Source organism: Mesocricetus auratus, unplaced genomic scaffold (assembly GCF_017639785.1).
Source record: "Mesocricetus auratus isolate SY011 unplaced genomic scaffold, BCM_Maur_2.0 Super-Scaffold_100042, whole genome shotgun sequence".
Classification (NCBI taxonomy): domain Eukaryota; kingdom Metazoa; phylum Chordata; class Mammalia; order Rodentia; family Cricetidae; genus Mesocricetus; species Mesocricetus auratus.
The window spans coordinates 8,903,805-8,930,394 of NW_024429219.1; the positions used below are offsets into that span (position 1 = coordinate 8,903,805).

A 26,590-nucleotide genomic window follows, 5' to 3' on the forward strand; every position below is an offset into this window, starting at 1 on the left:
GTTATCAGGACACCTCCAGAACTCCACTGGGTTTGCTGGCACCGCTGTTGTCTGACCAGGGTAGATTATCTTGGCTGTTAGAGACACACACTATGCACCTTTCCAGGAGGCTGTCAGCAGGGTCTCTTCCAGGCAACAAGTAACTGAGAGGCAGCAGAGGGAGGCACTATGGGGGCAGACACACTGGGTCTTTTAGGAGCTGTGATTCCGGGTCTATGTGTGTGTATCTAGGAATGCGTGTCTGAGCAGCTGCGCATGGAGGCCAGAGGTTCATGTCGGTTGTCTTCTCCAATCAATCTCCACTTCATTTTTTTTTTTGAGACAGGGTTTCTCACTGGTCTGGAGCTCACCAAATAGGCTGGGTGGTCTAGCCAGCAAACCCCAGGGACTGCCGGTCTCTGTAATTCAGTCTTTGTCTCTCAGTGCTGGGATTGCGGGAATGTGCCAATGCATTCAGCTTTTTATGTGGGTACTGGGGCTAACTCGCGCTTGTATGGAAAGTGATGGGGGAAGTCCTGTGTATATGTCAATAAAGCACTGTTGGCCAACAGGGAAGCAAGACAGGTGGGACTAGGAGTCCAGGAGGACTCTGGGTAGGAGAAACACAGAGAGTCACGATGGAGCCTGCCAGAGAAATAAGATGTCCGGAACTTTGCTCCGGTAAGAGAAATACTTAGATTAACAATTATGGGGTAAATACTTAAGTCAGAGCTAGCCAATAAGAAACAAGCAAGGCTAACAGCTTCATAATTAATACTGCGTCTTGTGTGTTATTTGGGGACTACAACGCAACAGAGCCCAGGCGACTGGCAAGCGGCTGACAAGGAAAAGGCTTCTCTTTACAGGCAAGTACTTGACCCATGGGCCCATCTCCCTGGCCCACATCTGGTGGTTGCCTGTTTTTAGAGTCTTGGCTGCCAGGGGAGGGTGGCAATGGTAGCCCCACTGGAAGGGGCTATGGTTGACAGTCCCTGTCGACTTGAGAGGGTCTAGAATCACTTGGTAGACTCATATCTGGGTGTGCTTCAAGGCATTATCTCTGTTAGGCTAGCTGGGGTCGGGAGGCCCACCCTGAGTGCAGGCTGGGTCTAGGATAATCACTGGGCCTGAATGAAAAGGAGAGGTGGAATTGAGCCGCAGAATTCAGTCTCTGCTTCCTGACTGCAGGGATGGGATCAGCTATTCACACTCCGGGTCATCATGCCTTCCAGCCGCAATGAACCGTAACCCCTCAACTGTGAGCCAGGACAAGCCCTCCCTCCCCTTAAGCCATATTTTGCCAGGTATTTGTCACAGCGATGAGAAAAGTGACTAGCCCAGGTTACTCTGGGGAGAAAGTGGCCTTGCCATGTGTGAAATGAACACTAGTTTTCAGTAGTAACGGTGTGGGTCCTGTATCCATTTAGACAACAATCATTTATGAAGTGTCACCGAGAGCCAGGCACTGTGCCAGACACTTGGTCACCCAAGGACACCTGGTCAGTAAGGAAAGCCAGGGCCTGCCCAGGCCTCCCTCTTCCTGGAGGATTTAGATGGACAGACTTGTCAAGCAGCAGCCACAGTATAGCAAGTTGTCATGGTAACCCATGACTCTGGGCTCTCCACAGTCCAGCCCTTGAGCAGTGAGTGACAAACGAAGGGGAAGCCGGGTTCAGGTCTCTCTAGCCTTCAGCCACTGCAGAGTCTGCACTGGACCAGTCCCTGTCCAGGACGAAACTGGCTATTGTCACCATTCATGGCAACAGCATGGTGAATGGCCCGAATGGGTCAGGATCAAGGTCAAAGGCTAAGACTGGCCCCTAGCTTCTGTGGCCTGGGAAGAATCCTGTCCTGGAGGAGTCGCAGCCCAAAGCTTCATACGCCTTGTGGTTGGTGCCACCTGTATTCCAGTATGAACAAAGTGCAGGGCTTCGGCTGTGAGTGTCCCCCTCCCCCTTCCTGGCTTCCACTGTCCCCAGGGATGGGCACTCACTTTTTGGAAAAGCTTTCACAAGCAGCTAGAGCTTTATGTGAGTTTCTAGTTGAATCTTTACACTTTCATTTTTCAGGTGACGGAGCCAATGCCCAGAGAGATGCAATCATTTGCCCGGGGTCACACAGCAAGTTCCTTGGAGGTCCCCCACTAAGAGCGCTATTATCAGGAACTGGTTCCCAGCAGCCTGGGTGGAATAGTACTGGGTGCTGTGGCTAGTGAGCCACTACTAACACTCAGGAGACTTGGCAGGTGACCCTGCCTGGCCTGTCAGGCTTTGGCTTTGAGGCTGGCCTGGCCAATCACGCTCTCCTGGGCTGGGTGCCTGTTGTGCGGTGTATTTTTCTCCAAGCCTAACATGATTCCATCTTGGAGGGGGAAATACCTTGGCCCAGTGGCCATGGCTGCTAAAGTAGACCAATGAGGCGGTTGCCAAGTCTATGGTAATAGTGAGGGAGCCGATGACACGCCCCGTGGGTGGAGCAGGGGAGGGTAGCAGAACCCTCACCGGGGACTCCTCCCTGCCCTGCCCCACCTCCACCCACAGCTGCAAGTGACCCTGGGAAATGCTTCTGTATAGAAAGTGGAAAGGTAACTAAAGGCTCCACGATGTAGCTTCTTCCCTGGGGTCTCCACTGCTTACCCAATGATACAGGAGCTCCAGGTGTGCCAGGACTGTCTCGTGACCAAAGCCATACAAAGGCCATAAAGCTCCTTCAGAAAAACAACTCTATAGATGACAGAAACCAACCACTGCTTTTCACTGTGATTCCTCCAAGGCCTAAGCACTTTTAGAAAACAACTATTCATTCTGGTGTCTACCCTAGATACAGGGAAAACAACTATTTCATCCTAATGTTTACCCTAGACACAAAGATTCTGCTAGATTCCTACAACACACCATCTAGGATGAGGTGGGGCTTTACTGCATTCCCCTTGGCAATCACCTCCTTCTAGAAGTCTCCCAAGATTTCCCTCCACCCTGTAGGTTCAAAGGTCACAGATCATTTCTCAGCATGAGACTCTAACTTGGTGGCCTCAGATTTGGCAGGAGGGAGTGAGGACTCATCTTGTGACGTAAAGAGAGGTATTTATGCTTCCCCCCCTTTTTAATTTTGTGACTAGGACTTACTTATTTATAGCCTTGGCCCTTTACTTAGAAGGTCAACCCCATATTGGTACTCCAAAGATGGGCTTGCGAGAACTTGTTTGTTTAATTGATGTATTGAGAAAGGGTGACCAACCCTGGGTTTCTAAGGCTGCCAGAACCCAGACTTTGGGCCTAAAAACCCAGGAGAATTCCTTTAACAGCCTCTCTCAGGGACTGTACCAGATGGCCATTCCTTTTTTTGGGGGGTGATGGTTAATAGTTTCAGGTAGCCAAAGAGAGTCTCAAACCTGCTATGGGGTCTGGAGAGATGACTCAGCAGCTAAGAGCACTTGGTGCTCCTGCCTAGCACTGGGGTTCTGTTCCCAGCACCCACACTGGGAAGTTCAAACACTTGTAATTTCAGTTTCAGGGGTGTCTGCACACAGACGGCACACTTACGTACACTCAGGAATACACACACACACACACACACACACACACACACACACACACGCACGCACGCACGCACGCACGCATGCACGCACGCACTCACATATCCAAAATAAATAAGTAAACCCTAAACAAAACAAAACAAAACAAAAAGAACTCTGCTATGTAGCAGAGGCTGGCCTTGAGCTCCAGATTTGACTGCCTTAGCTCTCAAGTGCTGAAATAATAATCGTGGGTCACCAAGTTTAACTTAAAATGAACCCTGATGGCTGTTGGCCTGACCCTTTGGCAGGCATCCCACCCATTGTATTTAAATACACCCCAACATGGTTCCTTGAATAAGTGGGTTTATCTACATCCTGCCTGCATCCTGTTGACTCCTGCTCACCAGACACCCCCACCCCTCCAGAGCCCTCAGTAGACCAGGCTCCAGGATTTAACAGCTCTTGCCTGACCTCTCTGTGACCCCCGAGGGAGACAGTTGGGTGGGGCTGAGATTAGCTGGCCCAGAAAGAGAAACTCGGGTTGTGAAACTGGGAATCAGGAGTTCAAAGCTGGCTTCTAGTAAAGGTCTCTGGTCCCAACTGTATCTTCATTTTGTACACAAGCCACATGCCACACCATCAGGGCCACTCAAAACAATGACACAAAAAGGCCCTGTGGTCATGTATGTTACACTGTCACACACAGATGTCGCCATAGCCATGTGCAATGCTTCCCTGTGTGGGGTTACTCTTGTCTACAGTGACGGTCATGCTTATGGCCGTAATGGGTGTGACTTCAGTCATTCACGTCACCAGTCAACACAGATGACCACAGCCAGGCTGACAGTTCCAAGTACCACCAGGAGCCAGGAGCCAAAGGAGACATCAGCACGCACTTTCAGAGACTCACAGTATAATGAGATTGTTGTTGAGAATGGAGGGTGAGATCGTACCTGACTGTACTTCCCTACATCACCACGAGAAACCCAGACAATGGCAAGCCATAGCCACCCAAGGTCCTAGTGAGGGCATGCTGGGAGAGGGAGCTGTTTTCTCCTGTGTTGTGTGGGCAGACACCCCTCCCCACTTAGAGATTTGTTTATGTGTGTATATGTGTTCTGTCTGTATGTATGTGTTTCCCATGCAACAGTGCCCTCAGATGCCAGAAGAGGGCATCAGATCCCCTGAAACTGTAGTTACAGACAGTTGTGCACTGCCATGTGGATGCTGGGAATTGAACCCAGGTCCTCTGGAAGGGCAGTCAGTGCTCTTAACTGCTGAGATACCTCTCCTGTCTAGCCTGACAATCCCCAGTTGTAAGGGAGAACCCGTCAACTGTGCAATGTTTCCATGGTGGCAACATGGCTTTAGGAATGACTTACAGGGATTGTGACAACCAGTACCCCTTACCTAGGTAGAAGGCCACCTTCTCATAAGTACAGCTGAGCCTGCTTTCTCAAAGTGTATGATCAACAGCAAGCTGGGGGCTGTTGAAGGAGCTCGTCTTAGAAATGGGGGCACGCTGTTTCTTCCCAATCTTTCTTCACCCAGTGAGACTTAATGACTATCGAGAAAGGCTGAGACAGTCAGTGACAAGGCCCACAAGTCACCTGTCATTAAGATACCTGGTGTGTGGTTAAGTCACAACAAAGGCCACTGGAAGCTACCACGACTGATTCCTGCCTTTGCTGTAACATCAAGCTGTGACAGGGAGTCTTCGGGAATCTGTGGTGTATACACATATGTCCACCTAGCCTCTACCCCTGCTACCAGCCCAGAGCTGGGCCACCACCTGCCTGATGCTGTAGGCAAGCTTTGAACCGGGTCTTTAATCAAGGGAATGGTAGGCTTGGGCCATCTCAGTCACTGGGAGTGGGAAAGGTGGCACAGAAAGGAAGGGGGCCCCGAAACAGAGTGGCACTTACAAATGGACCCGAGGGCCAGGCCCCGGCTGGTTGCTCGGTGTCCGCATGTCCTGTAAATGCATAAATACTGAGGCAGATGCAACTGTACTTCTTACACTGCCTTCCTGAAATATGACCTTGAATCCTCAGTGGGGATTCTGTAAGTCTCCAGCCATGGTCTGGACGTTTGCATCTAACTGAACCAAAGTATTGGGGTACCCCAATACTTCCGAACAATCTCCTCACAAACCTTTTCTTGCTTGCATCAAGAGCGCAGGTTAATTAGAACCCCCGACAAACTTGAGGATGAGCCTGAGTTTTGACTGTTTCGTGGGGAGCAATTACAGGGGCATTGAAAACTTAACAAAGCTTAGCTCAGGGGATACACAACAAGGGACTTCCCCCTGAACCTGCAAAGGTTACTGTTTCTGTCTCTGCTCATCCTGGTGTCTTGTAGGTAGGGAGAGCCGTTTCTTGATAAGGAACTTTTGATTCTTGATATCTGTGTTCCTTTAAGACAAACTGTTAGTGGTTGGAGAGATAGCTCAGTGCTTAAGAGCATTTGGTGATCTTGCAGAGATCCAGGGTTCAGTTCTGAGCACCTACATCAAGCTCTAAGGGAACAGACATCCTCTGGCTCTTACAGGCACCAACACACACACACACACACACACACACACACACACACCACACACACACACACACACACACACTCAAACAAAATAAATCCTTTTTTTTTTTTAAAGAAGCCCTTTATTTAGATCAGCTTTGTAGACTAAGGCTCCCCACGGTCCACAAATATTGCAAATCTTACTTAACTCAAGGTCATTATGGGAAACTGGGTTGCCCCGCCCCCTCCTGGACAGGCTGGCTGTTTGCAAAAGGCTCAGAGCCTCCTGTCCTTCGCACTGGGGGAATCTCTCTTAGATTCGATCTCTGCAGAGATTCAGGCAGGGGGTGCTCTCAGAGTCAGCCTCTACCTTCACCAATGCTGCTGATGGCGGCGGCTCCCTCATCATACATCCTTGGCCTTCTCTAGCTTCCTCCCATACTCCTGGGCCACCCCCAGGGCCCGGTTCACACCTGTCCCCAACCAACTCAACTGCAAACTCCCAACCCCCATAGCGCTCAGCCCTTTTGTTGCCAAGCCCACTGGGCCTTAAATACTCCTGACTCTGGGGATGGTCCCACGGTCCATGCACCGGCCCCAGAAGTACTCAGGCAAGAGGGTAAAAGTCCAAGTTCCCACGGGGATAGCTGGAGAAAGCTTACTGAGTGCAGTCAGTGGCTCCACTAACTTCGGATAGTTACGATTCCAGGGAGCCCTGGGGGAGGGGGTTATCCTGCCAGCCAAGTGAATGGCACCGGGAGTTTCCCAGGCCTCCCTGGATTTTGTTTCGGGTGACCCTGCCACCAATTAAAGGCCTATTTCTCATCAGCCTAGGCTTGTTTCTGGAAAAAGTTTGTCCTTTCCAAGGTAGGTGGGGTTGTGCCTTCCAGGGTATGAACCTGCCGGATCCACTCTGCCCTGTTAGCCCCCCCCCCGGCCCTGTGCCTTCACTTTAGGATTGTTTACATTCGGTCAAGTTTTTCCAGATTAACAAAGCCTTCCTCATAAACCTACTGCAGTCGAGCACAAGAACAGAGAACGAACCTCAGGACCAGGGCCAGCTGGAAGATTCAGATGGACTGGGCCATAGACAGCCAATTAGTGTCAAGCATAAGCAACTGTCACCGAGCTTCTCTTCCACAAGCGTCTCCTTCTCTGCCTTCCATGAGGACACTCCCTCCCCAAGAGAAACTGCTGAGAACAACTTTTACTTCAGTGAGTCCAGGGGTTAGAAACGCCCCCCTTCTAAAGGCAAGGTTAAGCAGCTGTCCAAACCACCCAAGGAGATTCAGGAGCCATGGACAGCTGGACGACCCCCGCCCCATCTGTGCTAGGGCAGCCTGGTCAGGGAAGAGTTAATGGGCAATCAGCTTTGGCTGATAGTTCAGACTCCAAAGTTCAGTCCCAGCCACTGAAGGGATTGTAAATCTCAGGGCAGTATTTAACAAAACAAAAGCAACCTGGAATTACATGAAGGTTTGGCTTTCCACAGAGCTTATTTCCTCTAATCCCCAAGGTATGCGGCTCCATGTCAGATCAGCTGGCTTGCCTGGTCCTCCTACCCCCCTCCTTAGCAACAGTTTAAATTTCAAACTAATTCCCTAGTTTGTTCTTCGTCTTCGCGGGCCGGCTGGAGACAGCCCGGCCTGCCGGGCTCAAATCCCTCTCCATTGCTCTTGCCACCGGGTGGGTCAGCCTGGTCTGCAGTTTCAAATTGGGTGACAGCTGGCTCTCCCTCCAATACCTGGGAGCAAGGGGAGCTACAGCCATCTACATAGCGAGAGGCAGTGGAAGGTGGGGCTTAGTGCCACCTCCTAATCCAGTGGGGATCCCCTCTGCCGAGGTGGGCAAGAGGATCAAGGTTCAAGGTGAGGGCAAGGGCTCTTATCAGAGCTGGTTGCCCCCGCACTTCTCTTTCCGGATTTTAAAGACCCGGGTTTCCTAGTCTTTCCGCCGGGCTAGACCATCCAAGTCAACCCCTTCTTCAAACCCGACCCGAGCACCCCCTCTCACGTCCCTGCCGAGCTGCAGCCGTCCAGGTTTGGACTAGGCAGCGAGTTGCCAAGCAAAATACCAAGCGCAACCTAGCCGCCAGGGCTTCGAGCTCTACCCAGGGGCGCGCACACCCCGCGCTCAGTGTGGTGCCGGCAAAGAGGAGGAGGGTGGGGGACACAACACCTTAGAGATGAAGTCAGGAGGAGGAATGGGTGGGTGTCCTAAGTCTGGGAGTGGGTGGGGGTAAATAGCCAGCCAGCTATCAATCCCAGGGGAGCCGATCAGCTCAGGATTTGCCAAAAAACTCCGGTGCCCGGGAAATTTACAAAGGTTGAAACCGGCTGGTTTAGCAGTCCCTGGTGATGATGCAAGGGGTGACCCGAGACTCTCAGCTTGTTGGCTCTGGTTTCCGCAGCCGCAGCAGGTGGGAGAACCCTCCCCTCCCAACATCACCCCCACCCCCGCACGCGCGCGCGCCAGAATCCCCTCACCCTTGGCGCCCACTTCCAGGTGTCGCAGTGCCACCCCGCCCCCAAGTCGCGTACCTTTCTGGCGCCACGCTCTGCGAACTCCCGAGCGAGGTGGCGCCCGATGCCTCTCCCACCGCCGGTGATGAGGACTGACTCCCGGGACAGGTCCCGAAGCTTGGGGGGCAACACCAGTCCCACGGCTGCTTTGGTCACCAGATAGATCATTTGAAGGGGGAACACTACCAGCGCGCCCAGCCATTTCCACACCATCCTCCGCGCGGCGGAGCCGGGCACAGGGGGAGGAGGTAAGAGGCGGTGGACGAAACTCCCCGGACTAAGCAAAACAGGAATTAAAAAAAAAAAAGGAAGGAAGAAAGAAAATACCCCCAAATAATAATAAATAAATAAGGAAAAAGAGAGGCGTCCCACCTGGCCACTCTTGAACAGATCTCTTTCCAGATGCAAAGCACTGGGCGAGGAAAAGGGGGGGGGTATAAACTCTGCTCCGACAGAGGGGGGAAAAGCGTCTCAGAAGATCGGGACGGTGAGAGGGGTAGCGGGGAGGCCGGGTTGGGAAGTTCTAACAAGAAGTTTCTTGCCTCCACAGCCGTTTCGGCTGGGCGATTCACAGGTAATGTTTACAGACCGACAGTGGAGTTTAAGCAAGGCAAGGGAAGGGAGGGGGGGAGAAAAAAAAAGCACCAACCACAAGAGCGCACACTGCTACAGTCCGCGGTTTCAAAGTGCAAGATTAAAAAAAACAAACAAAAAGCTGTTTCCCAATTGTAGCGCCCCCTCCAGAAAAGGAGAAATCAAAACAAAACAAAAACAAACAAATAAAAAACACCACACACACAAAACCTGGGGAGTGATTGCAGCTCCCAATTTCAGTCCGCCAAAGTCTCCCAACTCATTGCTATTCTTGGGCTCAGGAAATTGCTTAAACGCGATCTGATTGCCAGCACCGTGCAAGAGAAGTGGGGGGTCCGGGTGTCAGTTTCTTCCCGTGCACGGCTCGCCCTCGCGCGCGCCCGCTCTCTCCCGCTCCCGCCTCCTTCTCTTGCAGCCCGGGCTGGGAGTTGCCGCTCGATCTGGCTTCCTCTCTCTCTCTCTCTCTCTCTCTCTCTCCTTCTCTCCCCTTTAGCATTTATTGCCTTCTTTTTGTCCTTTCCAACTTGGACGGGGCCGGCTTGTGGAGTACGCGTGGATAGGACGCCCTCGTCTGCACCGCCGTATTCCTTCGTTCGCAGGGCAGCTGCGGCGTGGACCCACCGAAAGGGCGCCCCCTCCCTTTTTTTAATACCCCATTAAGTCTGATTGACAGTTAAAGTTGTTGGGAGGCTTCACTACCATGCCTCTGAGTGGCTGCAGCGACTTCCCCTCCCCCTGCGCCGTGGCGGGGCACGCGCCTGGGCGCGCACCCGGTCTCGCTGCGACTCGCACTCTCCTGGGACTGGCTTCTCATTTCTGCAAGCCGGGACTTGCCGCCCTAGTCCCCAAGGGCTCCCCCTGGAATCCGAACACGCTGGAACGGTCTCAGGCAAACAGGCTTGCTCCATCAGATAGTCCTCCCAGCCCGGGCCAGGTAACCACCCCTGAGCGCGTGCGGGGCAAGCCGAGGGGAAACTCGCGCATGTCTTGATGCAAACGGGTCGCCAAGGGTTCATTTCAGGTCACTTGGTCATTCACCCTGCCTCCAGGTAGGGCCAGGAAGTCAAACCTCATCATTGCCTGGTCCTCTTTTTCCTTCATGGAGTGTACATTCGAAGTTGTACGAACGTGGAGTCTCCCACGTTGCGGAGATGGGGGACCCTCTGGGAGCAGGATTTTGCTTTGAGAGAAATGGGAGCAGGGAAAAGTAACCTGTGGTCCCAGGTGCTAATAAAATCCCCATAAGATTAGCTGGGAGTGTATTTATTGCTTATCTGGGCTAGAATTACCTTGACTGACAGCAATTTCCTTAGTAAGGAAAGCCTGTAAACAACACGTTTTCAACCTGTGCCACTGTTCAGTTCATGCAGTGAACTGTGTGGGTGCCCCCCCCGCCTCTGCCTTGTTGGGTACCCACCTCATAACCTCTTACCCACCCCTTACAAGAACGTCTCCCTGTTGGGAGGGTGGGTCCCAGCTATTTAGGGTTGCCTGTTGCGGGAAGTCTAGGAGGTGAGTCATGAACAGCAGGCCCAGTTAAAAGCGCTGATGAGACTTGCCGCCCGCCCCCTCTGCACATCCTTGGGCGGGAGAAGGAGAGACAGCCAGGGAGCCTGCCCTGTAATCCGGGGCAGCCTTTTCCAGCCCTGGACGTGTTCAGGCTGGGAGTCCTGGGCCTCAGTCCCAAAGACCCATCCAGCAGGCCTTGGGCGCACAGGGAACCAACTGCTTTTATACTCCCCGCCTGGGTGTGAGCAAGCGCTTTAGCTGATTTGGGGAGGGGGCGGGGGGCGGGGAGGTCACCTCCTCATTTACCAACTACTGTGGTTCTGGGAGAAACTGGTTCTGAGAACTCCCAGTTTCTGGTGGAGCCAAAGGGACGAGGGAGAGCCACTCTCCTGCCGGCTTGTGGGTTCTGACATCCCACCCTCAGGCTGACCTCGCACGGGCCTCGGGGGACTTTGTCATCCCACTTCCCAGGTTACCCAGCCAGGAAGTGCAGGAGGGAGGGATTCAGTCCAGACCTAATTTCTCTTCCCACCCCACCCCACTCTGGCAAGAAAGCAGGAGAGAGGTGGAGGACAGGCTTGGCCAAGGACTGCAGTGAAGAGGCTCCCTACAGACAGGCTCCATTCTTCTTTTTAAAGGCCTGTCGGAAGGGCGGGCCACTGCCTTCATCAGATCCCTTCCCACCATAGTGACCATGTCTCCCCGTCTTCCCACAGGAAAGACACCCCAGCAGCAGAGAGCCAGACTCTTGGTGCCCAGCCGTTAGCTGCCAAGGCCTATGTAGAAGACTCCAACTGGGGAGACCCCAACAGGCTGCATAGCTTCTGCCCTCATCTATTATCCTTGGAGCCGCCTAGTGGCCAACATGGGACACTACGCCTCCAAGCTACTCTAGTTTCCAGCACTGTGGTGGTGGGGCTAATTCTTTTTGCTTGGGCCTTTCTCTCTGTGTGAGGTTAACAGCCCAAGCCTTGGAAAGCTAAGGACTTGTTAAAGATCACAGTCTCTTCTCTGTCTGTTTCATACCAGAGGTCACTAACACCCAAATGTTCAGCCGTACATCCTATTGAGTTCAGATGCCAGATCTGCTGAGTGACCATGTCCTATAGGTGTGTGTTTGGGACAGAGGGCAAGCGATAGGTGGAAAGACATTGAGAACCCCAGCGAGGTGGGCATCACGTGCCCTTTTGAAGCAGGAGGAAATTCCTGTTGAGCCTGAGCTGGAGTCAGAGGGGGACAAAAGCAATTCCAAAAAAGGAATGGCAGATCCTGAAGCCGGCCTGAGGCAGGCAACGACCCTGCTTCTACTTGGTTCACTTTCAGGATGTGGATTTTGTGGTCCTGGTGTCCCTGGAACCCTCAGGCTTCCTCCAGTGTCAGCTTTCCAGAGAGGAGCTGTAACTGTCTTAGACCCTCATCCCTCAGTTCCCAGAAAAATAGGGGCGTGTGGGGGTGAGGGGGGCACTAGGCTAGGCTGGCCTGGCTCTCCTAAGAAGTTTGTGATATAGGATATTGCTCCTCCCCTCTTGGTGCCCTCCCATCCATTTTCTTGAGGCAGGAGGTGCAGAATCTAACTCCAGATCACAGTTTGAAATCTCACAGCCGAGCCTTGGGCGGAGGGCCCCACACTCCCCCCCCCCCCCCCCCTCCTGACAACCTGAAAGAAGCCTTTGTGGGCTTTGATGGGAGAGGTGAGCGGCTGCCTACAAAACTAACTTTTCCATGACTCAGCCCTGCTGGGGCTGGGCACAGCTAGGGAGGAGCAAGGAACAATCCCTCCCCTGTAGGGCCAGCTGGAGCCTGGTGGCTGAGGTGCCTTCCAGCTCTCCTGGTTTGTGATTAGAGACAGTGAGGAGCGGTTGCTGGCCTCGGGGTTAGAAGCAGGCAATCTAGGGACTGGGGAGATGTTTCAGTGAGTAAGAGCACTTGCTGTGCGTGCTGGCTAGCGTTTATATCAACTCTGACACAAGCTACAGTCATCCGAGAGGAGAGAACCTTAATTGACAAATTGTCTCTAGAAGATCACTCTGTAGGCAAGCCTGTAGCACACTTCCTTAATTGGTAATTGTTGTGGGAGGGTCCAGTTCACTGTGGGCAGTGCGGTCCCCAGGCCGGTGGTCTTGGACGCCATAAGAAAATAGAACAAGCAAGCCCTCCAGGGCCTCTGGGTCAGCTCCTGCCTTTAGGCTCCTGCCCAGACTTCCTTTGATGTGGAAGTGTAAACGAAGGAAGCCCTTCCCTTCCCAAGTTGCTTTCGGTTGTGGTATTCCATCACAGCAAAATAAACCCCGGGAAAACAGGCAGGCATGAGGACCTGAGTTTGGGTCCCCAGTACCCATGTGAAAAAGACGGATGTGGCAATGTGCTACTATAATCCCTGGGGATGGAAGGGAGCAGGGCAAACTGGTGGGTGGACCCTTGGCGCTTGCCAGCTAGCCTGCCAACCTGGCTGAAAAGTAGCAAGCTCCAGGTTCAGTGAGAGAACCCATCTCAAGGGAGTGGGGCAGAGACCGACAGGAGAAGTCCGGAGTCCTTTTCAGGCCGCTGTACACGTGTACACTGGGATGCTTACTCCCATTCACGTGCATGTGCAAGCGTGCACACTCACACACAGCGGATTCCCTGAGCTAGTTTCACGCCGTTCCGAGGCAGTCAGTGGCTTCTTGGCCACCGAGCTTGTTCTGTTTTTCCTCCCAGTCCCAAGCAATGAAGGCTGAGAGGTTTTCTCTTATAAAGCTCTCTCCTTGCTCCCTTTGCATTGCACATGGACCTCCAGAGCTAAGATATAGGAAGGCGAGCCTCAGACTTTGCTCAGCTCAGGGGTGGATCCATGCTACTGGCTGACGGCTGAAGCACGAGCTTGGGGACCCCGCCATGGTCCCCACACTCCTAAGCGACTGATGACTGTGCAGCAGAGCCCTAGAAACCAATACTAGTACCCACCACTGAGCCATTCTGCCCCCTCACCCTCTTCCAGCTCTTTTATTTGTTGCAGCACCAGGAGTGGAAACCAGGGCAAGGGCTCTACCACCGAGTGCCCCACCCCCAACCCAGCCCAGCCCTCCAGCTCTAGAACAGGGTTTCAAATGCGCGCGCGCACACACACACACACACACACACACACACACACACACACACACACAGAGAGAGAGAGAGAGAGAGAGAGAGAGAGAGAGAGAGAGAGAGAGAGCGCAGATACACAGTATACACCTCTAACTTAGCGGGTAGACGCAGGAGGATCATAGTTTGAGGCCAGTCTGGGCTCCATAGTGAGTTCCAGGCTGAGAAGTTGGAGACTCTACCTAATGGCTTGTGCTCTGCAGGGTCTTCCCAATGGGTGGAAGTCTGGGGGCACATGAGCTGTACAAGGCAACCAGCCCGGGCGGCGTGCCAGGCCAAAAGAAACAGACTTTGCATGGGTGGAAACCTCTGTGGGGAGGGGAGGGGGCCTTTGGGCCCTTCCGTATAACAGGAAAGCCGTCTGCAAAGGCCCAGACTATTTCAGCCCCCTATAAAACACCTCCCCTTCTAATATAGACCATCTGTCAGCAGGGCTCCTTTCTCTTGGGCCAGGCCTGGTCTCTAGGACTAGAATTGTGAGAAGCAGGTAGACCACAGTTCCCTCTCTAATCCCCATTGCCCTGGGTGCACAGGTGGCTATTTTTCATGCTGTCACATAGCCCACCCCATTCCCACTTCAGCACAGGCAGAGATTTTCATTTTGCTGCTCAGATCTCAGGCTGGCAACGGAGAAGGGTTTTTGCCAACTCTGGGGGAGCTGACACAGGGGCAGACAGGGTTCTTGTTGCCAGGGTCAGATGAACTCACAGGCTAAAGTCAAGGCAGGAGATGTGGCAGGAACAGGGGGGTGGTCGGAGGGGTAGTGGTCAGGTGGCTAATCTCTCTCTCTCTTTCCTTCTCTCCTTCTCTCCCCCACACACTCTTGAAATAAGGGGAGAATAAAATAAGGCTGGCAAGATGTTCCATGGGTAAAGGTACCTGCTCCAACTGAGCCTGATGACCTGAACTGAACACCTCTGAGACCCTCAGTGTAGAAGGAGAGAACGAACTCTTGCAAGTTAGCCTCCGGCCTCCCTGTGTGTGCAGGCAGGCACACGAGAAAAATAAATATCAAACACAGCAAAATTTTAAAAATGACAAACGAAGTCTTAAAACTTCCCCAAACTAGCCAAAACATTTAAAAAATGTCCATTGTGCCCCAAATGCCATTCTGACTTCTCAAAGGTCATGTGTCATTTATTCCTAATGGATGAGGACATTAAGACCCACGATAATGTCACATGGCCTCAGGCTTGTAAGTGGCAACATAGGGTTAAACCCTTAGGGTCTGCTGGAGAACCCAGGCCTTAGCTTGTTGCTCCCTGAAAACTGGCCTTGCTGGGGACTTCCTATGTCACCAGCACTTACTTAGAGTGCTCTTAGGCCACAGGCAAGGCTTTGTTTCTGCCTTCTGGGGGCACACAGAAGGCTCCTGGCTTTGTGCACCCGCCCTGGCACTGGGCCGCTTGTTTCTTTAGCTGTGTCTGGCTGCCAGTGGGTACCAAGCTTAGAGGTGCTGTCACCCGCTGTGACGCTTTTCATTGCAACTCCATCTTTGTAAAGACTGTTTGGCCACTTCTGTCCCTATGTTCTCTGTTCTCTCTCTCTCTCTCTCTCATTCTCTCTCTCTCTCTCTCTCTCTCTCTCTCTCTCATTCTCTCTCTCTCTCTTTCTCTCTCTCTCTCTTTCTCTCTGTCTCTGTCTCTCTCTCTGTCTCTCTCTCTCATACACACACACACATGTGCACACCCCAAACAAATAAACAAACAAGCAAAAAACCAAAACAAAAGGAAACAAAAAAAAAACCCACAAACAAATCAGAGAGCAGACAAATATAAGAGTGTGTGTGTGTTTACATATGTATTTAAATTTTGCTATTTTTGTGTGTGCGAACATGTGCATGCCTGCTGATGAGCATGAGTGCCATGCATGGCATGTGTGGAGGTCAGAGGCCATTAGAGTGTATGTATTTAAAATACGAAGCTTTAGGTCTCAGGCTCGGGTAGGTGTAGCTTGTCTAACAGGTGAGGCTCTGGGTTCCATCCTTACTCGAACTCTTGTACTCCAGAGGTTGGTGGAAGGAGGATTGTAAGTTCAAGGCTAGCCTGAGCTACAAAGTAAAACCTTGTCTAAAAGTAAACGGGTAAGTAAAATTCCATGAAAGAAAAAATTCTGTCCCCAACTTGGTAACTAACTTTACCTTTTCATTAGAACTTTCCAGTTACGGGGTCTACTGCTTTGTATAATGGCCACGGCAGTCTCCTGCTGAGGCCTCTGTGTGTGTGTGTGTGTGTGTGTGTGTGTGTGTAGCACTGGTTTGTCCCCATTTAACAGCTGAGGTCAGGGAGAGAAGTTACCTCTCCACATCATGTAGGTTTGAACGGTGTGGGAAGGACACGGGTGTACAGAGCAGGTTTTCTGGAGGCCCAGAACTTGCAGCCTCTGTCACTGCTTGCTGAACTTGCGAGGCTCTGTTGCTATGAAGGAACTGGCCAAAGCTATGCGATGTCATTAAACACATAGCCAAGGCCTGGGGATACGGCTCAGTGTGCCTAACATGCACCGATCAATGCCCAGCACTAATTAAACCAGATACAGTGGCATTGGGGAGGCGGGGCAGAAAGATCGGAAGTCCAAGGCCATCCTTGGCTATATAGCACGTTTGAGGACAGCCTGGGGTATGTGAGAACCCTCTTCTTTCTAGAAATCAGACTGTTTGCGAAGTTTTACATTTGAAATTTAGTTCTGGTTGACCCTGTGTGGCTATCCTGATATAACGGAAGCAATTAGCTTATAATGAGAAAAGGTTGACTTTGACCTGCAGCTTTGAAGTGGTCTGGAGAGGGTAGGCCATCATGGTAGGAGAACATACTTGCTACCTGGATGAGCCACGAAGCGTCGGGAATGGATGGGAGAGATCACGGTCCCACAGTTTGAGGGCATGTCCCCATGTGAGCTAGGTGCCTCTCTCTAGGTTCTACCTTTTGAAGGCCCATCACCTCCCAGTAGTTCAAGCATCTGATATACCGGCCTATGGGGACACTCATCAACCCATCACAGAGGGTCCTTTCCCCCACATCTATCGTGATGAAGTACTTAAGGTAACAAGATACGGATTTCAATTAGTGGTACCCCATGCTTGTAAAGGAAAAGCCCTGATGTACGTACTCCTATTTGCTTAGCTGCTTGCTATTCAGTTGTGTGAGAGGCAGCTTACTATACACTTGGTACTTAATTTTACCTAGTGAAATAGTCCCCACAGGTAGGGTCTATAACCTGTCTTACATCAGTGGGAGGGGGACTGAGGAAGTCAGCCAAGGCTATGGAGTCAAAGAGGAATAGATATGAAGGCAGAATTTTGGCTGAGGGTTGAGCCAAAGTACCCCCCCCACACTCCAATTTGGTCTCTGTTCCCTTCCCTGAAGCTTTGTCTGCCTCTATCTTTTCCATGTGAGAACATGCATGCATACATGCATGTCCATACACATGACCACACATGGATGCACCTACCTGCACACAGAGATAGACAGACAGACAGACTTACCAGTGTGGCAACTCTGCCTGTTTCTTTTTATTTTTTAGATTTAATTTATTTTGTGTGCACGAATGTTTTGCCTGCATGTATGTATGTAAATGCACCAGGTGCCTGCCTGGTGCCCTTGGGTGTCAGAAGAGGGTATCAGATCCCCCTGGGACTGGAGTTACAGATGGTTAGGAGTCACCATGTAGGTGCTCGACATTGAACTTGGGTCCTCTGCAAGAGCAACAAGTGCTCTTAACCACTGAGCCATCTCTCCAGCCCTCTGGCTGTCTCTTGATAATAATACCGTATATGATTTCCACTCTCCCCTCTCTTTCTCCTGCTCCCCTGTGTGTGTGTGTGTGTGTGCGCATGCGTGTGTGTGTGTGTGTGTGTGTGTGTGTGTGTACCTGGCCTCCGACTCACTGTGTAGCTGAAGATGACCTTGAATTTCAAACCTTCTAGCTTCCATCTCTTGAATGTTGGAATTATGGGTGTGAACCCCTACACCCAGTTTATGATGTGGTATTGGGACTTGAACCCAGGATTTAATGCATGCTAAGCAAGTACTCTATCAACTGGGCTACACCCAGATCTCTGCATGCAGTTTCTCTAAATACCCATTTACACATAATCAGTGTTGTATCCTGAGCTTTTAGAGAGTGCCCACCTAGAGATTAATTTTTAATTTTTTTTCTTTTTTTGCAACGGTAGGCTTTAAAAAGGGATTGGAAGTCCTGGTGTGAGGTCCCAGAGTCCCTACATGGGCCTCTAAAAACTCTAAAAAAACCCAACAATAGCAACAAAAAGAAAAATCCCAAGTCAGAGAAGGAGCCAGCCCCTTGGCTCCTCAGAACCAAGTAAACCATCCTATAACACTGTTCCTTTGCAAGAAAGTTCTGTATATAAGTTTCATAAACCCCATCTTGTGGAGCCAACCCTCAGCCCAGGACAGAATCTGCTAATGATCACTGCTTGCCAGGAGCCCACAGGAAACCAGCAGTCATGTTGCGGGCTCCATGCCTGCCTCCCGCCTAAGCCTTTTCCAATAAAGCCTCTTTTCATGACTTTATAAAAACACTGCTCAGATCGGGTTGGGTCTCTGCTTCTTCCAGGGTGAATGCTGATGTCTGTGGGGCTGGAAGGAGCTGAGGCCTGCCTTTGAGACAGAGAAAGCAACAGGCTTTGATGGGAGGGACAGTTTCCTGCCTTGTCTCACCCGTTTCTCTCCAAGGCCAGTCCCGAGGCTGTTTTCTGTGAAAGGTGGCTAAGTGGGGCAGACTAAGTGTGAAATACTAAGAGCTGCTCCACCAGGCTGATCTTCCTAGAAGTGAGTGCTGCCTCAATAAATCCCAAATGACTTCAGACAGGAAAACTAAACATCAGTGTATGGCTACCCCAGGTCTAAGATGTGGTTTAGTTGTCTAGTAGGATTGTTGTTGGGCCAAGGTATAACTGGGCACTTGGTAGGTGTTCACCATTCTTCAGTTCCCTTCCCTGCCCCTGCCATATTGCCAGCTAGTCACCTGCTTCTTAATTTTCCTTGCACAGTATTTCAAATTTCAGAAACATTGTAAAACCAGAAACAGGAAGTTCAAGTATTGTTTACCTTTATAAACGTTTTTTTTTTTTTTAAATTCTGTGTCTCTATGTATGACTAAGGTACATGCAGGTACCTGTGGAGGCCAGAAGAGGGAGTTAGAGCTTTTGAGTTGGAATTACAGGAGTTGTGAGCCCCCCTGGTATGGGTGCTGGAAATCGAGATCTGGTCCTCTGGAAGAGCAGCCAGGGCTTTAACCATTGACCTAGCCATCCATCAACTCTTCCTTCCTTCCTTCCTTCCTTCCTTCCTTCCTTCCTTCCTTCCTCCCTCCCTCCCTCCCTCCCTCTCTCTCTCTCTCTCTCTCTCTCTCTTTCTTTCTTTCCTTTTTCTTTTGGTAGTTCAGGTTGTCCTCCAATTCACTGTGTAGCTGAGGATGGTTTTGAACTCCTGATTCTCCTGCCTATACCTCCCAAGTTCTGGGATCACAGGTCTGCTCCACTGTTCTCAGTTCATGCAGTGCTGGGGATAAACTCTGGCCACATGACTGTTAGACAGATAGGAAAGGAGAGAGAAAATTTGAGTGACAGGAGGCAGAGAGAAAAGCCCCTCACCCAGGTGTCTCGGAGCATGACTGGGTCTCTTATTGGTTGGGGAAGTCCTTCTGTGTATATGTTGTCCTACTGGTTGATTAATAAAGCACTGTTGGCCAATAGGGAAGCAAGATAGGTGGGAATATGAGTCAAAGAGGATTCTGGGAAATGTAGTCAAAAGTAGAGAGTTGCCATGTGATCTCCTGGGAGGAAAGAACACGTCAGGAGGGCATCCTCAAAAAGATAAGTCCTTATAGAAATATATATTAGTAATTATGGGTTAATAATTAAGTCAGAGCTAGCCATTGAGAAACGATAGCAATCATCCAACAGCTTCTTAATTAATATAGTGTCTTGTGTGTTATTTGGGGGCTAAAGTGGTGACGGGACCCAGGCGGGAATCCCACAACATCTTATTGTAGCAGAACAGGACTCATCTCAGTTATCAGCTCTTCAAGGCCCTTCTCCCTTCCCAGGTGCATGTAAGCACTTTCCTAGAAGCCTTCCTAGAATCCTCATTTATTGGAAAGGCATGTGCTAACACCTTGTGCAACACCAGTGGCTTCTGGTTCTACCTTCACTCACTATAACTCCATCCAAGGCATCCCAGAGTCACCTGTAGCTCTCTTACCAGGAGAGAGAGTGAGAGAAAGAAGAGTGGGGAAAATGGTTCTTAGCTATCTTTAGGAATGTAACTTCAGAATTGCCCAAATGTATACATGGCAGATGCCAGGGCAATCCACTGCTTGCTCTCCCCTGGGAAGCCTGTATTCACACTTGGGTGTGTCTTACTTTCCCATACTCTCTCTTGGGAAGCACATAACCCCACTGGGGTGTGCTGGACTTTGTTCTGAGCATTCCTCTTTCTTTTAACGCCTATCCTTAAGCTTGTATTGAATTATCTTCAATAAAATCCCCAACTGAGAGAGACCGTGGAAGCCAGTCACGCCATGGGTCCTAGCTGCCACCCACGCCAGGGAACAGCAGAGTCATCTGACCACCAGAATGGGACCCTCACCCTCATCCCCAACTGCACCTAGAAGAGTGATCACTGGAGACGTGATACCACCGAAACCTGGAGCAGTGACCACTGGAGTCTTGGATCTGTCTGCAGTGGAAGGAATGACCATCTGAGCCTTGGGCCCAAATACAACTAGAGGGGGAATCACCAAAAGCTCAGCCCTGCCTGCATCTGAAAGAGCATTCAATAGAACCACAGCCCCCAACCACACCACTTGGAGGAAGAGGGACCCCCAGAAGCACAGGTGCCACCTCTACCGAATGGAAGAAGAGATGGGTAGACACGGTAAGAACACACTCAGCAACACAAAGAACAATACAGCAGTGCTGCTACAACAGCAAGACCTGAACAATCCCAATGTAGATGAAGCAGAAGAAAGCACCATTAAAAACAGCTTTATGAAGATGATTGAGGCCCTTAAAGAGGAAATGAAAAATTCCCTTAAAGAAATGGAGGAGAAGACAAACAAAAAACTGGAAGGGACCAACAAATCCCTTAAAGAAAACCAATAAAAAGCAATCAAACAGGTGAAGGAAACGGTTCAACACTGAAATAGAGGCAATAAAGAAAATCTTGGTAAATGATCAGGAACTACATATGCAAGCATAAACAATAGAATACAAGAGATGGAAAAGAGAATCTCAGACCTTGAAGATACAATAAAGGAAATAGATTCATCGGTCAAGCAAAATGTTAAATCCAACAAATTCTTAACACAATATATCCAGGAAATCTGGAACACCATGAAAAGCCCAAACCTGAGAATAATAGGGGTAGAAGAAGAATAAGTCCAACTCAAAGGCATAGAAATATATTTAACAAAATCGTAGAAGAAAACTTTCCCAACCTAAAGAAGCCTATGAAAGTACAAGAAGTTTACAGAACACCAAATAGTCTGGACCAAAAGAAAAAGCTCCCCTGCCACTTAATGATCAAAACATTAAACATACAGAATAAAGAAAGAATATTAAAAGCATCAAAGGAAAAAGGCCAAGTAGCATATAAAGGCAAACATATCCGAATTACACCCAGCTTCTCATTGGAAACAATGAAAGCCAGAAGGACCTGGTCAGGCACTGTGTAGACACAAAGAAACCACAGATGCCAGCCCAGAATACTATATCCAGCAATGCTTTCAGTCACCAGAGAAAACAAGATAGTCCATGAAAAAAACCCAACTAGATTTAAACAATATCTTTCCACAAATCCAGCCCTACAGAAAATACTATAAGGAAAATTCCAGACCAAGGAAGTTAGCTACATCCACAAAAACACAAGCAATAGATAATCCCACACCTGCCAATCCCTAAGAAGAAAAACACACACACAATGCCACCGCTAACAACAAAAACAAAACAAAACACTTCCCCCCAGGAACTAGCAATCACTGGTCATTATTATTCCTTTATATCAGTGGGCTCAATTTGCCTATAAAAGACACAGGCTATCAGATTGGATGTGCAAACAAATCTGTCCTTCTGCTGTATACAAGAAGCACACCTCAACTACAAAGACAGATGTCACCTCAGAGTAAAGGGGTGGGAAAATATTTTCCAATCAAGGGGACTAAAGAAACAAGCTCAGAAATAGATTTCAAACTAAAAGTAGCAAAAGAGATGCATTCTTCATTTTAAATTTTCTGAATGTGGATGCCTAATGGAAGGACCCTTGCACTGGATTATGGAAAGGACCCGATCCTGTTTTAATATGGGGTTGTGGGCATGTTCGTGTTTTCTCAAAGGGAGAATACAAGGCTCAATGGCTGCCAGAACATCTGGTGAGGTGTGTGGAGCAGAAGAATGCCAGACCTGATGATACTGTGACTGCTGGAGCACTGACCCCAAACAAATTCGAATGAGATCTACTGAAGCTGTGCTCCTGCCCCTTTGATGTCATCGTTCTGCAGTCTGAGAAGGGAAGGAGGCTACACTTGGAGATTTCCAGTTTTTCAACAAACCTGCTGCATCAACTTCCCAGAAGTCTGTGAGTTTTTATCCTGGATCTAGCCAAGGACTGAATGTCTAGCAGTTTATACACACTGCATCTTGGGACATAGAACTCATTTTTGCCAGTTGAAACTCATTTCTGCTGTTACCTCAGAGACTTCCCCTTTTCGGGAAAATGATTCACTAGAACAAGTGAACACTATTATGGGGGTTATAGATGGCTAAAGCCCCTCTTCAGTATGAGAGGTGCAGTTGGACACAAGGATTGCTGCTGGTATTCCGTATCTCAAACTGTGGAAATTAAAAGCAGCAATGCATTGGACTGTAAGAGGGGAAAAAAAAGGTTCAGAATTGTGGAGTTACTCACATTTCACCCACCATGAGAACACTGTATTGTCCTTTGACTGAATTGAGATTATGAGATTGTAATCTAGCTGATTATGTGTCTGTTGTTAATAATCATATTGGAATTCTTAATGTTTGCAACCTTTGCTATGCTATGTAAATGCTAATGGATAGAAAAATGTCAGTGCTCATTCTGATAGGAATTTGACATGATGCTAATGAGTCATTTGATACAATGCAACTAAGAAGGCAGATTTTGATACCTCAACCAATTTAAAAAGGCCATTTCATCTTGATAATCCTCTATTCCTTTAATAGGAGATACTGTAGCCATAAAAGCATATGTATTGCTTAGTATGATCAAGCTTCTTGTGAACTTTCGATGAAAAGTTGTCTCAGAGGTGCATGGCATCAAGCTATGCACTTTCTCCTAACCTTTATTACTACAGAGGCTGGTAGTCAAAGACGGGTAAAACCTTTTTGCCTCCAGGAGACCTAAGACAGGTCACACATGGCAGCAATGTGTTCCAATGACGGGTAAATCTGGAAGGTGAAAGAAGACAACCTAAGACAGACAGCCGTCTGTCCTGTGGCAGAAGCACAGGTATTACTTAATTATATTTAGAAGGGGGAATTGTCAGGGCCCATAAAAATGGCTTCACTTCATCTTAGCTTATGGTCAGAGAGTTCGAAACTATCCTTAGTCTTTCAAGGTTAAAGTCATAAGACCTAAAGTTCTAAGGTGTGACTATTGCAGGATGTTTGGTCTTAGTCATGGATGTCTTAGCTAAATAACAAGAGACCTGGCCTAAGGTCTGGTTACTCTTAACCCCCACGGCCAGATAACAAGAAATTTAATCTAAGGTGTGGTTACCAAATGTTTGGAGAATTAAGGAAGGAGTCTTTTGCCATGATCCACTTTTTTGTTGGGGTACTTGAGAATGTCGAAGAATAAACTTGGGGCATTCAGTATTCTTTGGATTTCCCTCCTGACTCTATTCTGTGTCTGTGTCTTTTCCTTAATGTCTTTACCTGCCATGTCTCAATTCACACTCCCATTCTCAGGTACAAACAGGGATTAATACAGACTGGCACCACAAAGATGGGAAATGACACCTTTCTCTGGTCCAAAGGCAAAAGTTGATAGTATGTGCGGAAAATGTCCTCCATAGCTTTCTCCCCTCAGGTGTTTACAGCCTGAAGACTGCTCCCCTAGAGAGATTGCTCCTGTCTACATTAGCTAAACCTGACTCCTTGTCCAGCTGCATGCAACAACCCCACCTCCTTGTTCAACTGTATACAACAAAAACACTGAGCTACCAGGGCATTCTGCTTCTTCAACAGAGAGCCTAGACCACCCTCCCCAAGTTTCCTATGTCTGTGTGTCTTTCCTATCTTGAATCCTTCACCACCCCAGTCAGATAAAATCCATGGAACTGTGCAGAGCACAGAAGCAGAAGCAATTGAAGGCAATATAATATTCAGGTTGTTATTTAACATAATCATTACTCACTGCTTTAAGTTAGGTTTTCAATGAAGACAGGAATCAAAACGTTAGAGAGATTGAAAAGCATACAGTTTGACCATGAAAATGGTGTTTACTATGGACAATGCAAACATTGACAAAGAATCTCTGATTGCTAAGGGGTTCTTAGCATTAAAGAGAATTCATGCATTCCACCCTGGAGCAGTAGAAAAGATGTGCTGACAGCAGGAATCCTCCCACCAGAACTTTCGGCCAGGACACAGCAACAGTGCCTCACCACGCCACGCAGCTGGCAGGGGAAGGACTCGACCAGGAGCTGGTAGCCCTGGGCTGCTTCCACACCATGCCATGCAGGTGTCAGAGACAGGACTCAACTAGAAGCCGCCCAGGGACCCTAGCTCCTGACCACAGCACTGCAGAAGCAGAAGCTCAGCACCACGCCGCGAGACACAGGGACAGGACTCAGCTAGAAGCTGCCTGGGATTCACGCAGGGACACAGAAAGAGCAACAGATCAGAGCCATGCCGTGCATCTGGAGGGAGCAGGACTCCACCAAGTGCTGCCTGGTGCCTAAGCCACCAGGCAGTCAGACACCATTAAGGTGAGTGAATACAGTCTGGAGGGCAGAAGAGAGAGGAGGAGCAGTTCACGGGCAGGAGAGAAAAGCAGATCTGAAAGGGCGAGGGTGGTGAGGAGGAGGCCACCGTGAATGGCCCGCTTGCCACCTGAGCCCGAGGTGATATCATGGCCATGGGCTACTGCCAAAAGCTAGCCTCTGTCCGAGGCCCTGAAGCAGTTCAGGAGGCCTGACTTGATGTCCGTAACTCCTGTCATCACTAGGGCTGTGCGGAGGCCTGCAGTCTGGGCAGCCACCTCGGGTCATGTTTGTGTCCAAGGGCCATGATGCTAACAGGGCCATGCCGATCTGCGTGGCCTGTGCTGCCACCAGAGCCGCAGTGACACCCAGGCCCAGGCTGCTCTCAAGGGCCGTGTCTGGGTCTAGGGTGCTTCTGCAGCTGGGTCTGGGTTGATGTTCATGGCTCATGTTAAAACAGGGGCCACAGGGACCAATCGCACTGAAACCCGAGGGCTGCACTGAGCTGGCCCCACCCCACCCTGGCCCTGGGATAGCTGCTGCTTCCCTTCCCTGGGGACTGCAGCAGGAGGGATGCGTCTGTAGTCAGGAGAGATGGCTCTACCCCTCATCGATGACATTGGCCTCACACAGGCAGCACCCTAGAGCTGCCCGATGAGGAAAGCGGGCACTGGGGTCACAACACTGGGAGAACTGGTCCTACCCCGCACCAGCTGCAGCACAGACCTTGCTGAGAGCAGACCTTGCACCTCTCCAGGGCAGCAAGCTAGAGGTAACCATTTTTTTTTTCAGGGAACTTTGTGAACCAGTCCTAAGAACAGACGAGCTGACACCCCTCTCCCCCACCTTACATGCCTCTGACGGCGCCTTGCCTGGGAAAGTCAGTTGAGCTGGCCTTGGTGGTGTGAGTGGGGACCAGCCAGGCCTGAGGGCCTGAGAGCAAGAGAAGTGGTCCTGCTCATTGCTGCAGGCCGCGTTGGGTGGGTTGGCCTAGGCAGTGCTGGAGAGCTCACCTGGGTGATGACTTTGGGGGAGATCTGGTGGCCTGTCCAGCTCAGCTACCGCTCAGGACCAGGACCAGGGCTACGAGGTGACCCACCCCGACATCTGCCTCATCTGTGAACTATTGGAGCAGGTGAAGGGGACGAACCTACAGATCCCAAAACAGCAGGATCCCCATGACACGGGACAACAACAGAATGTCGAAGGGAGCCCCTGTGAGAGTCCATTACTGATGGTGTATCAGGAGCCAGAGGCTTCAAATCAGACCAGTGCCTCACGGCAAAGAACACTGACAACTGAAGACAAAAGGACTAAGGGGCCAACTGTGTAACTCAGTGGGTCGCACGACAGCCTTCACTAGATTCTTCCCCTTTTTGTTGTTTGTTTTTGTTTATTTTCTTTTTTTGGTTTGTTGTTTTGTTTTGGGTTTCTTTTAAATTGTGTTTTGTTTGGGGAGTGTTGCAAGGGCAGAGGGCAGATGTGGGGGACAGAGAGATGGGTGAGAACTGATGCATTATGTGAAATATGAAAAAAATCAGTAAAAGTTAAAATAAAACACACACACAAAAGGATCCTTCCAATAAGGGATCGAAGGTCTGTAATCACATTGGAAAGCTTTCCTTTAAAGAGCTGTTCTTAGCTCAGCTGCTCAGCTGTCACTAGAGTTTTTCTTTCCCGCCAGGTCCTGTTGCTGCTTTAGGCCCGGATAAGCACATAAAGACTTATGTTAACTATTAAACTGTTGGCCGATGGCTAGGGCTTCTTATTGGCTAACTCTGTCTTAATTAGTAACTCATTTCTATTAATCTATGTATTTCCATGTGGTCTTGGCTTACTGGAGAATGCC

General features: G+C 49.9%; 1 protein-coding gene and 2 long non-coding RNA genes across 4 annotated transcripts in view; 2 read left to right on the forward strand and 1 right to left on the reverse strand.

Annotated features, from left to right (window-relative positions):
• Dhrs3 (dehydrogenase/reductase 3) overlaps window positions 1–9,474 on the reverse strand; it is a 35,960-nt gene extending 26,486 nt beyond the window's left edge. Inside the window, exon 1 of one of the 2 annotated variants that reach the window (XM_040734916.1) lies at window positions 8,905–9,474. Coding sequence is in view for 1 of the 2 variants with exons in the window: in XM_005079350.4 (XP_005079407.1) it covers window positions 8,551–8,745 (195 nt within the window). In the remaining variant the exon portion in view is untranslated. Of the gene's footprint in view, window positions 1–8,550 lie in introns of both variants that reach the window. The other variant, XM_005079350.4, reaches the window with a different exon arrangement.
• A 453-nt stretch (window positions 9,475–9,927) lies between these two features.
• On the forward strand, window positions 9,928–20,817 carry LOC121135770. Its single transcript, XR_005872876.1, has 3 exons — window positions 9,928–10,060; window positions 11,352–11,744; window positions 20,236–20,817. It is a non-coding gene; the product is annotated as an uncharacterized LOC121135770 (long non-coding RNA).
• An 823-nt stretch (window positions 20,818–21,640) lies between these two features.
• LOC121135795 lies at window positions 21,641–26,387 on the forward strand. The gene is made up of 2 exons (XR_005872914.1): window positions 21,641–24,747; window positions 25,534–26,387. It is a non-coding gene; the product is annotated as an uncharacterized LOC121135795 (long non-coding RNA).
• Window positions 26,388–26,590: the final 203 nt, after the last annotated feature.